The 11813-nt window shown below is 30.6% G+C and overlaps 2 protein-coding genes across 2 annotated transcripts; one reads left to right on the top strand and one right to left on the bottom strand.

Annotated features, from left to right (window-relative positions):
• The first annotated feature begins 477 nt into the window (after window positions 1-477).
• Window positions 478-3608, top strand: LOC108467230 (monodehydroascorbate reductase-like). Its single transcript, XM_017767819.2, has 10 exons — window positions 478-657; window positions 1115-1186; window positions 1586-1637; window positions 1795-1875; window positions 1993-2111; window positions 2198-2417; window positions 2500-2618; window positions 2703-2828; window positions 2896-3036; window positions 3128-3608. Exons 1-10 carry the CDS (start codon window positions 607-609, stop codon window positions 3449-3451), a joined length of 1305 nt encoding a protein of 434 aa, XP_017623308.1. The 5' UTR covers window positions 478-606; the 3' UTR covers window positions 3452-3608.
• Window positions 3609-4687: 1079 nt separating this feature from the next.
• LOC108464524 (60S acidic ribosomal protein P2A-like) lies at window positions 4688-6419 on the bottom strand. Its single transcript, XM_017764873.2, has 4 exons — window positions 6293-6419; window positions 6087-6197; window positions 4980-5209; window positions 4688-4894 (listed from the first exon to the last, which is right to left on the bottom strand). Exons 2-4 carry the CDS (start codon window positions 6172-6174, stop codon window positions 4868-4870), a joined length of 345 nt encoding a protein of 114 aa, XP_017620362.1. The 5' UTR covers window positions 6175-6197; window positions 6293-6419; the 3' UTR covers window positions 4688-4867.
• Between the last annotated feature and the right edge of the window lie 5394 nt (window positions 6420-11813).

The raw sequence follows: 11813 nt of genomic DNA, 5'->3' as shown, positions 1-11813 counted from the left end.
TTTATTATACATATATAATTATTGTATTAAAATATTTTTATTAAATTAATGTTTTTAAAAATATTTCACTTTATAATTTAACATAAAAATATTATTTATTATTATTTTAATAAAATTTTAATATATATGCATGCTTATGAATATTTTTAAAAAATATTATTACTTATTTATATTTTAACTAATACCATAAAATTGTACTAACTATTAATATTTGTTATGGTTGAGTAGCTATAAAGTCTGAGTTTTTTCGAATTTTGAATTGAATTTATCTTAAACTCAGCTTTTTCGAACTTGAATAATTCACTTCTGGAATGATAGTGATAATTTGATACTTAACTAGAAGGTTCTCAAAATTCAAACTTAGACATCATTTTTGAGTTTGGTTTGATTTTAATTAAACCAAAAAAAAAATTAGGAAAAAAAAAATCAAAGAAGGAAACATACGGCACTGTTTATGCCAAGTGGCCAAACCATGGGTCAGCCAATGAGTACGCAACCAATTCCTTTAAAAAAATCGATTAATTATTAAAAAAATAAAAAATAAAAACTCAGTGAGCAACAGATAGAGAACATAGCCAAAGTCAAGCTAAGCTTTGAGATTTATCAATGGCGGAGAAGAGTTTCAAGTACGTCATCCTCGGTGGTGGTGTCGCTGCCGTAAGTTCCACCGTTCAATTCCTCGCTTATCGCTTCCAATTCGTTCTTTCTGTTATCATTTCTTGTTCGAGTTTATGATGTTTATCGATGCCTTCGCTTTTTTTTTTTTTTAATTTTGAATTTTGAAATTTTTGTTTTCAGTATGTTATCATTTATCGGTTAATACAATATTAAAGGCATGCGGATCTAGCGTTGCTGTGAAAATGAAAAAGGAAAAAACAAGTATTAACGGAACAAAAAAAGAAAGAAACAAGAATTGGATGTAAAATTGAAGTCTTAGGTTAGTTGTTATTAGATAGTCACTGGATGAAGATAAATTACTGACCGGTTGAAGCTTATACGATAGCTGAATTGAAGTTCCTGAAAATCTTTGTTTTTCAAAGTTTCGATCAAACATGTTTCCGATTTGTTTAACCTTTGCTTCCTTGTTACTGAAAATCTCCTCTTCGGACAATAGGGGTATGCGGCGAGGGAGTTTGCCAAGCAGGGAGTTCAGCCTGGTGAGCTAGCCATTATTTCCAAGGAAGCGGTATGCTTAGCATTTGTTTTTCTATCATAGCTTTACTTACAGATTGCCTGATCTATTAGCTGGCAATGTATACGTTTTGGATGACTACATGCATTATTCTATTATCATTATGAGCAATTTTTTCATTTTAATTGTCAATTGAGCTTAGAAAAAGCAACAGATTCTATCATTTAATTTCACTTCTTAGCACACTGTTTAACTTTTGAAAATCTCTCATTCTGCTGTCTTTACTCCTATAATCTATCTGATGCTGTCAAGGCTGAATTCAATGTATTAGAGGCCAACAACAGTTCCCATTAAAGCACTCATTTTAGCTGCTAGTATTGTTTTTTGTTGATCCCTTGAAGGGATAAATTTATATTGTATATTACCTGTTCCTTTGCTTTCTTATACATGTAGGTTGCTCCATATGAACGTCCTGCTCTGAGTAAGGCGTATCTCTTCCCTGAGGGTAAGCCTAATATGCATTTTATATTCTAATTTGCAAAATTGAAATAAATTCTAAACTTCTATAAATGCTGTGTTGTACCTATGCTGTTAGTTGCCACATCATTTTGTTAGCCATCTGGTTTGTTTCCCGGATCGATGTGGTGATTTGTTCTTTGCAGGAGCTGCAAGACTTCCTGGTTTCCATGTCTGTGTTGGAAGTGGTGGAGAGAGATTGCTTCCTGAGTGGTACAAGGAAAAAGGTTCGCAATGTGAAATTTGAAAATTGCTGAAATAATAGATAATGGATCTGTTTACAGGGGATTTACTTGAAATTTGGTAATGGCCTAATTATATACTTCATGTTCTGATATTTTCAGGGATTCAGTTGATCCTTAGCACTGAAATAGTGAAAGCAGATCTTCCTGCCAAGACTCTAGTAAGCGCAGCTGGAGAAACGTTCAAATATCAAATTTTGATCATTGCAACTGGTTCCACAGTGAGTTACAGTTTCTAATCAACAGAATGCATTCCTTGTCTTGTCCGCCGTAAAACCTTGCATAGTTTGACACATTATTCTTTTAGGTTATAAGGTTGACAGATTTTGGCGTGGAAGGAGCTGATGCCAAAAACATCTTTTACCTGAGAGAAATTGATGATGCTGATAAGTTGCTGGAAGCAATCAAAGCAAAGAAGAATGGAAAGGCTGTTATTGTTGGAGGAGGCTATATTGGTCTTGAGCTTGCTGCAGTGATGAAAATTAACCATTTTGATGTCACCATGGTGTACCCTGAGCCTTGGTGCAGTAAGTAAATTTGCTACTGCCGGCCTTTCAAGATACTAATCTGGTTTCTAGAGAATTTCTAACTGGAAGATTGTTCTTGTAGTGCCCCGGCTTTTCACTCCGGACATTGCTGCGTTCTACGAGGAGTATTATGCTAATAAAGGGGTCAAAATTATAAAGGGAACAGTTGCAGTTGGATTCACCTCCGACTCCAATGGAGAGGTAGGAACTCATCTTTCAGTAATCTTTAATGGGACCAAAAATCTGAAACCATTTTAAAGCCTATACGTTTTGCTCACTTTTCAGGTGAAGGAAGTTAAACTTAAGGACGGCAGAGCTCTAGAAGCTGACATCGTTGTTGTTGGTGTTGGTGGAAGGCCTCTTACAACACTATTTAAAGGACAGGTTGAAGAGGAAAAGGGTGGAATAAAGGTTGGTTTCATCAATGACATGATCTCAAATGCCTTTTTGGTTTGCTGACATTGTTGTTTGAATGCAGACTGATGCTTTTTTCGAAACAAGTGTTCCCAATGTATATGCTGTGGGTGATCTAGCCACTTTTCCTCTGAAGTTATACAATGAATTGAGAAGGGTGGAACACGTTGACCATGCCCGGAAATCAGCTGAACAGGCGGTAAAGGTGTGTTTTCTCACTTAATTCACCCTTTTTGTGACCTGATCTTTTACACTTAAATATCGTCTAAATGTTACTTTTCCGGCAATTTTTGCAGGCTATCAAGGCAAGTGAGGAAGGGAAATCAGTTGACGAATATGACTACCTACCGTACTTCTATTCACGTTCCTTTGATCTATCATGGCAATTCTATGGTGACAATGTAGGAGATACAGTACTTTTCGGAGACAGCAACCCGAAATCACCAAAGGCGAAGTTCGGATCTTACTGGATCAAAGATGGGAAGGTGGTTGGAGCTTTCTTAGAAGGCGGCACTGCCGAAGAAAACCAAGCTATTGCAAAAGTGGCTAAGCTTCAGCCTTCAGTTCAGAGTTTGGAAGCTGTGAAACATGAAGGTCTTTCTTTTGCCTGTAAGATCTGATGGATTCACATACCTGCCATGCGGTTCCAACACAACTGGCTTTTGGTTTCCTTTGGATTGAGCTTATGACTATACTGTTTGCTTTGTTTTCTTTTGAATTGTGATTGATATGGATCATTTATATTCTCCATCATGAACTTTCAATCAGGTCATAAAATTTTAATTTTATCGCATTACATTTCTATTATTAATAAATTAGAAATTAGATTATATTACATCACTACTATTATTAATAAATTAGATTGATTGGTTAGTTATCTTTTACATTAGAATTATTTAACGGAACTAGTGTAAATAACTTATTTATACTAATAGATGAAACTATATGATTAAATATGGCATTTTCTTGGCCTAGTGCTTGTTGCAACTTCAATGCCTACAATTTTTCCAATTTAGGCATGTTCAAGGATTAAATTATCTATCTAAATTTGAAGGCACATCTGAAATTTAAAAAGGTTTCGACAAAAATATTATATTCTTTGCTCGTTTAAAATGAATCTCAATTTAAAATGGAAACCCCGGTTATTATATAGATCATGAGCAATACGCAAATAGATTGAATAATCTCCTCTATCCAAGGAAAAATATTTATAGTTTGCATGGTCCGTCCAATCATTAATCTTGAAAATTTCTACAATAAAATTATGTAAGTCATTGGTATAGTTTCCTAGCCATGATTCTGCTATTTACTTTTATTGAAAACTGAAAAAGAAAGAAGACTGAAACAGAGGAGAAATTGTATTCTCCTAATGGATAGCAAGCTTTACTTATCTCAAAAGTAAAATGGATAGCAAGCTTTAGTTATCTCAAAAGTAAGAAAGATTATTGAATCCGTGGATCATCATTTTTCAGTCATTCATTCTTTGAATGATAAATAACTACAAGTGACAGAGATTTAAGTTTCTAATATTTTAAGCTATTTTTACATATTTTGTAATTTATAACACAAATTAAATCTATAATAATATATAATATTATAATATTAAATTATTAAATATTAGATTAAAAATAATATAAATATTAAAAAGCACACCCTCTAGAATTTTCCAACACTACATATCATCCAAACATGACTGTTTCTGTGTTGGACATATTAGACCATGAATATGAACAAATTTGATCACCAAATAAATATGAAAAAATTTTATAAGTTGGGACATATCAATGAATATTGTAGCATATTTGTTCATCCCAATATATATATGAAAAAGACTCGCAAAAAAAATTGCCATGAGATTCAAGAAAATCATCATAATAGACTATGGAAAATTCATTGCAACATTAAGTTTAAGCAAAAACATATGCCATTGTTCATCGAATCCCCGAATTGAAAACGAAAATAACGAAATTTTAGAATCTAAACTGGCCTTAAATTTGAAAAAAAAAAGAAGAGAATTTCTGCAAAATACCAACTCTTTAATCAAAGAGACTGAATCCCATATCCTGCAAGAAATTGAACAAAACAAAAGTTAATTAGAACAAAAGTTAATTGAACAAAACATGTAATTGAGGTTAGGAGTGCTATTACATCATCGGATTCTTCTTTCTCTTCAGCTTTCTCTTCTTTTTTAGCCTCGGCTGCAGCTGGAGCTGCAGCGGCACCGGCACCAGGAGCAGCAGCTGCAACAGCAACACCACCACCACCAGATGGAACGGAGGCAAGCTTTTCCCTCCCGGATGCAATAAGCTCTGTTATATCTTTGCCCTTGACCTCAGATAAAAGAAGTTGAATCCTTTCATCTTCAGCTTCAGCACCAACTGTAAACAAAATCATATTTATGTAAATCTTTTGAAACACTGTCTATATACAGAATTGTTATATCCTTGTTTGATGGACAAAAAAGAAACATAGATAAGCAATGAAATTCACTCTACATCTTTGTTATCGGAATTGGCTAAATCAGAAATAGTTAAATGCTCAATTCGAGACTTAACCTTTTAGGATTGCTCGCATAAGGGTCAAACCTTTCAAAATGGTCATATAAGGGCTTTTCACGCAATTCAGCTAACAGCTAAATCAGATATTGATTGAAACAAAAAAGAAAACAATAAAGACAATTTGAAAACTGATATAGGACATTTGAAAAACCCTTATTTGAGGGCTTTCAAAACGGTTTGACTTTTCACTTGACCATTTTGAAAGGTTTGACCTTCATTTGAGCACTTCTGTAAATGTCAATTCAATCCCATTAATGTAATGACACCATTAGCATATAAATTAGTATAAGATTATTGAGTTTACCAACTTCAAATTTATTTATGAAACCAAAAAAGACTACCATATTGAATTATATAGAAGTAGCAAATTGCATTCTAGTATTCATTCATCGTACATTTCTCTAAACCAAACATGTTTTGAATTAAGGGGTTCAATATAGATGTGAAATCTCAAACCAATACACAAATACAGTACAAAGTTTATATTTTTATACGAAACCCACCTCATAATCAAATTGACATTCACAAAAAAACAGGTTACAACACAAGAAATCTAAACTTTTGGATCAAACCTATGAAAAAAGGTGCAAATACAATTTACAAACAAATGGATTACCAAGTGCAGAGATTGAAACAGATAAAAGGAAACATAGCAGTCAAATCAAAAAAAAAGAAGAAGAAGGTGAAAATAGTTTACCAGAGCCAAGAATGGCCTTAAGATCATCAGCTGAAGGGGAAGTGTTGCCTCCCAAAACAGCCAACAAATAAGCAGCAACAACCTTCATTCTCTCTCTCTTCTATATAATTTCTGTAAAGAAAAACAACAATTAAGTTACAACTATAAAGCCAATGGAGGAAAACGAAAGTTTAAGCAAAGGAGATGAAAGAGAAGAAGAGACAAACCAGGGGCGGCTATGGAAGAAACCCTGGGTTTTCAAATGGAAATAACAAAGGCCGTGACAAGCTTTATATGATATTTGCAAATTAGGGTTTTAGGCTTAAAAGAGAAAATAAGATTTTCAAAAAGGGTAAACTAAAAGAAATAGTCATTTATATATGTTTTAAATTATGTTTTAGTCATCAAACATTAATTTGTTACGAAATGATCATTAACGTTATTCATTTTCTATCATTTTTGGTAATTGAGTCATTAATGATGTAACAAAAAATTGATCGGGTAGGTGTTCATAAGTTGGGTCAAATTAAATTATGATATTAACACATTTTATACATACTTAAGCTTCACTGACCAAAATATGAGTTAAAAATTTGCCCAAACTCATCTATATTTATAATTGGTTAACATAAGTCTATTTTAGTCTCGTCTATATCATTTTTTAAAAATTTTAAAATATTTTCAATTTAATATTTTAATAAATTTTATATTTTTAGTTTATTAAAAATTAAATATACGCATCTTAAAAGTATTTTTTGATATTTACATTATAGTATTATATATTATTATAAATTTAGTTTTTATGTATTATAAATTATATAATAGATATAAATAACATACTATAATACATTAAAACATAGAATATGAGCTGGATTTGGGCCTTGAATGTTTGAGCTACAGTCTGAGTTTAACCTATATTTTGAATGAGCTTAGTTTTTTTTTCCAAGCCCGTTTTCAAACCTAATTTTTTTTTCCAAACTCTCGTAAATTTTAAGTAGACTTTCGAGCTTGGGCAGGTAACTAATTCATGAACAAGTTTAGTTAAATTGCCATTTCAAACGAAATTTTTAGGTCAAATTGTACCTCTAATCCCTATATTTTTTCTTTTGAGTAATTTAATTGTTTTCTTTTAACTTCCCTTTTTTTTTTCCAATTGATATCAACAAAATTTTTTCACTTTCTTTATTTCCCTCTATTTTTTTTTCTTTACAAAAGATTTGAGGAATGTTATACCTCCTAGTCCTCGAACACATTTTTTTGAGCATCCACCCATCGTAGACATCAAATACTCCTCAAATAACCCTTTGAGGGCAACTTCTAGCATATACTCCTCAACTACACACCCAAGTGGACCCCACACATTAACCATCACTACTAACACCAACTTTCATATCCTATTTGAAGTGCTTAATAATGTGTCCAATCGTCACCCTATCTAGACCTATAGTGGCATACTACTTGGGTAACTTGACTTGGGCTCACTCATGGAAAGACAACACATGACACTTCAGAATCATTGTTAAGGGTATATAAACCTTTAGTCCATACTGAAAATGGGATATTCTCTATCTCTCTGATAGGGAATAGAGTGGAAAAAGAATTGTATTCAAATTGTTCGACTTGAGAAAAAAAGATTAAAATCTGACTTGTAAAAAAGAAATAAACAAATTTAGAAATAAAGAAAATAAAAACACTAAAAGAAGAAATTTGAGAACAAGTAATAAATAAAATAATAAATAAAAAAATTAGAAAAAAAAATAAAGTAGAAAATGTATCACACTCTATCTCTCCGGCTCTCCACCTTACCTTAAGCAAAGTAAACCACCCAACATCACTGTTTATAAACTTGGTTTATTGATTATTATTATTTTAAACCATCCACAAATTATAGTAAATTATTCAAACACAATTAATAAAACTAAACCTATATACAATTTCTAAAAATTAAAATTCAATACAAAATTTAATTCATATAAAGAAGTAAAAAAAAGTAAAATTTTAAACGAATATCTATCTTTGCACCTTTATGAGCATGAACTTCTCTCGATTGCGTTTCCTCTTTGTTATGTTCTTTGATTTGATGAATGTTCAAATATGCCACTTGTCGAAGCTATTTTTTTGGAAGACGGGAATCGATTTTGTTTGAAAATAAAAATTAAAAAGAGAGTCGTCACCGATCTTTATTGGGTATGATCGGATCACCTTTACTTTAATAAAATGTTTTAGTTTATTAAAACGGTGTTTTTGGTCTACGAAACTCGAGAGAACAGGTTCGGGAGTTGGTTACGTGCGAGGAAGGATTATCACCCTCGTCACGCCCAAAATTGGTACCGGGTTGTTAGTTAGTATCTTAATGTCGAAAGTTGAAAATCGGGAACGGATTTAAAATACGATCGTTTTTATTAACGTCAATTTTAAAAATACTTGAATTAAATCAAAATAATTGCTAAAGATTTCTTCGTCTCGAGATATCGGAGTATCACATCCCGTAAGTTAGGACGCGATACCATGAACTCCCGAGCACAAGTTTGTCTTTAATTTTAATTGAAATTTCATGTGTTTTGGAACTTAAAAGGATATTTGGCCATTTAGGTTTAACGAGAAAACTGAAACCCCATAAGTTAGGGCACGATTCCTCGAATTTCCTAAAACACGAAATATTACCTTATTTAGAAAATTTTCTTTTTTGAAATATAGCGAGTATGACACTTCGCAATGTGAGTTTATTTTGTTTGGAGAAAAATGAAATAATCTATATTGGATAAATACATTAGAGCCAAATTCACGATGCGATGACATGAAATAAAAATATAGTAATGAGCATGGAACAATGATACATGAATACAATATTATACAAGTGAGTGACAATGAGATGGAAATACGAATAAAAGAATTATAATACATATAATGGCAATAATCACGTAATGATGTCACTTAAATTCCAATATTAACAATCAAGAAAATGAAATAAATAAAATAATATAAAACAATTTCAAGTAAATAATAGTTTAAAATAAATAGTGTATAAGAACAATTGAAAACGAATAAAAAAGTCTCAAATAAATAATATAAATATAAAAATTTAAAGTGAATAATAATAAAACAATTTGAAATAAACAATATATAAATTTTTTAAAATAAATGACATATAAAATAATTTGAACTACATAATATATATAAAAATTTAAAATATATAATATGTAAAAACTTAAAATAAATAGTATATATATAAAACATAAAATAAATAAATTATAAAATAATTTAAGATAATATGCAATAAAACCGTTTAAAGTAACTAGTTTTAAAAATATATATATGTACATAACTTAAAATAATATACAATAAAACAATTTGAAATGAATCCTATAAATCAATTTTAAATAAATGATACATAAAATAGTTTAAGAGAACTAATATGTAAAAAAATCTAAAATAAATAATGTATAAAACTATTTAAAATAAAGTGTAGAGGCCTAATTTAGCCCGAGCCTATAAACCCAAAATAAAAAAAACAAAAATAAGTAAAAATCTAAATATCATTAACAGCCCACAAGTCCATTCTACCCTAGCCCAAAAAATTCAAAGCCCAAATAGCTCAAAATATTTTAGAAAAAGAAACTAGGGCTTCCCTTGCACTGCAGCTGGCCTCCCAACCCTCGTACAGCCTCCAGCGCGCCTCTGTACGGCCTTCACGGACCACCACAAGCCACGTCGCTTCCTCCGTACGCCTTAGCTGGCCTTGTACCTGCGAAACATGAAAAAATGGCAGCAGAGCACAATAGCAGAAGAAGAAAAAGAGACAAAAAATGTTGTATTGTTTCTATTTTTCGGCTATAAAGCCATCTTTTCAATTGTATTAAAGGGGGACGAAAAAAAAAAAAGAAATCAATTAAAAAACAGTTTACCAAAGGTGATTCGCATTTTTTTCTCTGTTCTTATTCTTTTTTTTACTTTATTTTGAATCTACTTGACGAATCTAAAAAAGGGAGTTTATTTACTTTTTTGGTGTCGATTTAGTTGACGTTGGCTCCTCCGGTCTGAAGGTTGACAGATCCTTGTGGGTCTGGCTGAAACCGCGAATGTGGTGGAGGAGTATTATGAGTCGGCCAAGGTGAAGAATATGAGGAAAAGAAGGGTTAGGAATTTCGGGGGTTTTTGGTTAGAAAAATGGTTTTGTAAGCTTTTAAAATATAAATGTATAATAAAAGCTGTATTAAATTTAAAGTGATGCAATTAAGAGGGTGGAAACCCGCGTGTTGACCTGCTCATTAGGCTGAAATTGCGCATTTCCACCTTAAAGGGGGAATTTGCGCAGAAAGTCCCTCCCATTTGCACCACCTTTAATTTAATACTATTCCATTTCTTTCATTTTTGCCCTGAACTTTGCGGGCCACTCCAATTTAGTCCCCGCTTGAGTGCTGTTTTTTTGGGGGTTGGGAACATTGGCACTTTTAGCCCTTGTGCATTCATGCGCATTGCGTTTTGGTCCTTACGTCAGTTTCATTGATTTATTTTTATTTATTAATTATCTTTGTTAATTGAATTCTATTTCAATTAAGTTTTCTTTTCATTTCAATATGTGTAATTCTTTATTTTTTCTAGAAAATTTCATTTAATATTCGTCTTTAAAGATTTATTTAAATATACATTTGGAATTGCTATAATAATTTCACTTTGTTTATTTCTTTTATTTATCGTTTAAATTCTAAAATTATTGTTTCAAAATTCTCTTTTATATTATATTGTTTTGAAATATTGTATAATATTTATTTTATATTACCTTTATATTATATATATATATGGTTTATATTAAAATTAGCTTTATTTTACATAAATTTTAATCCCATGTTATTTTATGTATATAATCTCTTTTAAATCTATATTTCTTTCAAGTCTATGGTGTATATAGTTTATATTTTAAAATACATTTTATTGTATTTTCATTATTCAAAGTTCTTTCATGTACTATTATCTAATTAACATTGTTTATGATTATTTTTAATTATATGTGTACTGTTAATTCTAAATGGACATGTTTTTTTTTAAATACTTTGTACATTATTTGCTCCAATTTTTTTCTTTTTTTTTTCATTTATAATATTTATTTTAATACTCATTTATAGTTTATTTTTTAAATTATTGCAAACCTTAGTATGTATGGTTCATTTTAAAATTTTTCATATATTTAATGTTTTTTATTCGCTTTTACATTATATTGACTCCTAATTTCTATATTGTTTTGTGTATTGATTGTTTTATATTATTTCATATATTATTGTTGCATATTATTTATCCATTATTTTTGTATTATTATATCAATTGTTATTCATCCATGTTTGAAAATTTGGTTACATTTTTCTTAGATTAGTTATATTTAATTGTTTGTTTTGTTAGTTGGTTAAATAAGGTTATATTGTCTTCATTCACCAAGTATAGTACTTTATGAGTGTATATTACCCTACGTTTTATTCCTCTTTCGAGTTTACAAATGTTGCATTATAATTTTCAACCCTTTTTGAAAAAGTTTTAATTATTCCATCATATTTCAAGTAAAATTAATGCGTTTTAAGCTAGTTTTATAATTATCCATTTAAAAATTCTTTAAACGAAGGCGATGTTTGATGTTTGGCAATTCGAGGAATCGTGCCCTATCGTACTAGGTTGCCATTTCCTATTTGTCCAAAATACTCAAATACTCATTTGGAATTTCACTCATGTCTTTAAAAATTCTTCAAAACGAAGGCAATA

The sequence above is a fragment of the Gossypium arboreum genome, chromosome 2 (genome assembly GCF_025698485.1).
Source record: "Gossypium arboreum isolate Shixiya-1 chromosome 2, ASM2569848v2, whole genome shotgun sequence".
Classification (NCBI taxonomy): domain Eukaryota; kingdom Viridiplantae; phylum Streptophyta; class Magnoliopsida; order Malvales; family Malvaceae; genus Gossypium; species Gossypium arboreum.
Note: the sequence above shows the minus strand (reverse complement) of the source record. Positions and strands in the feature narration are given on the sequence as shown.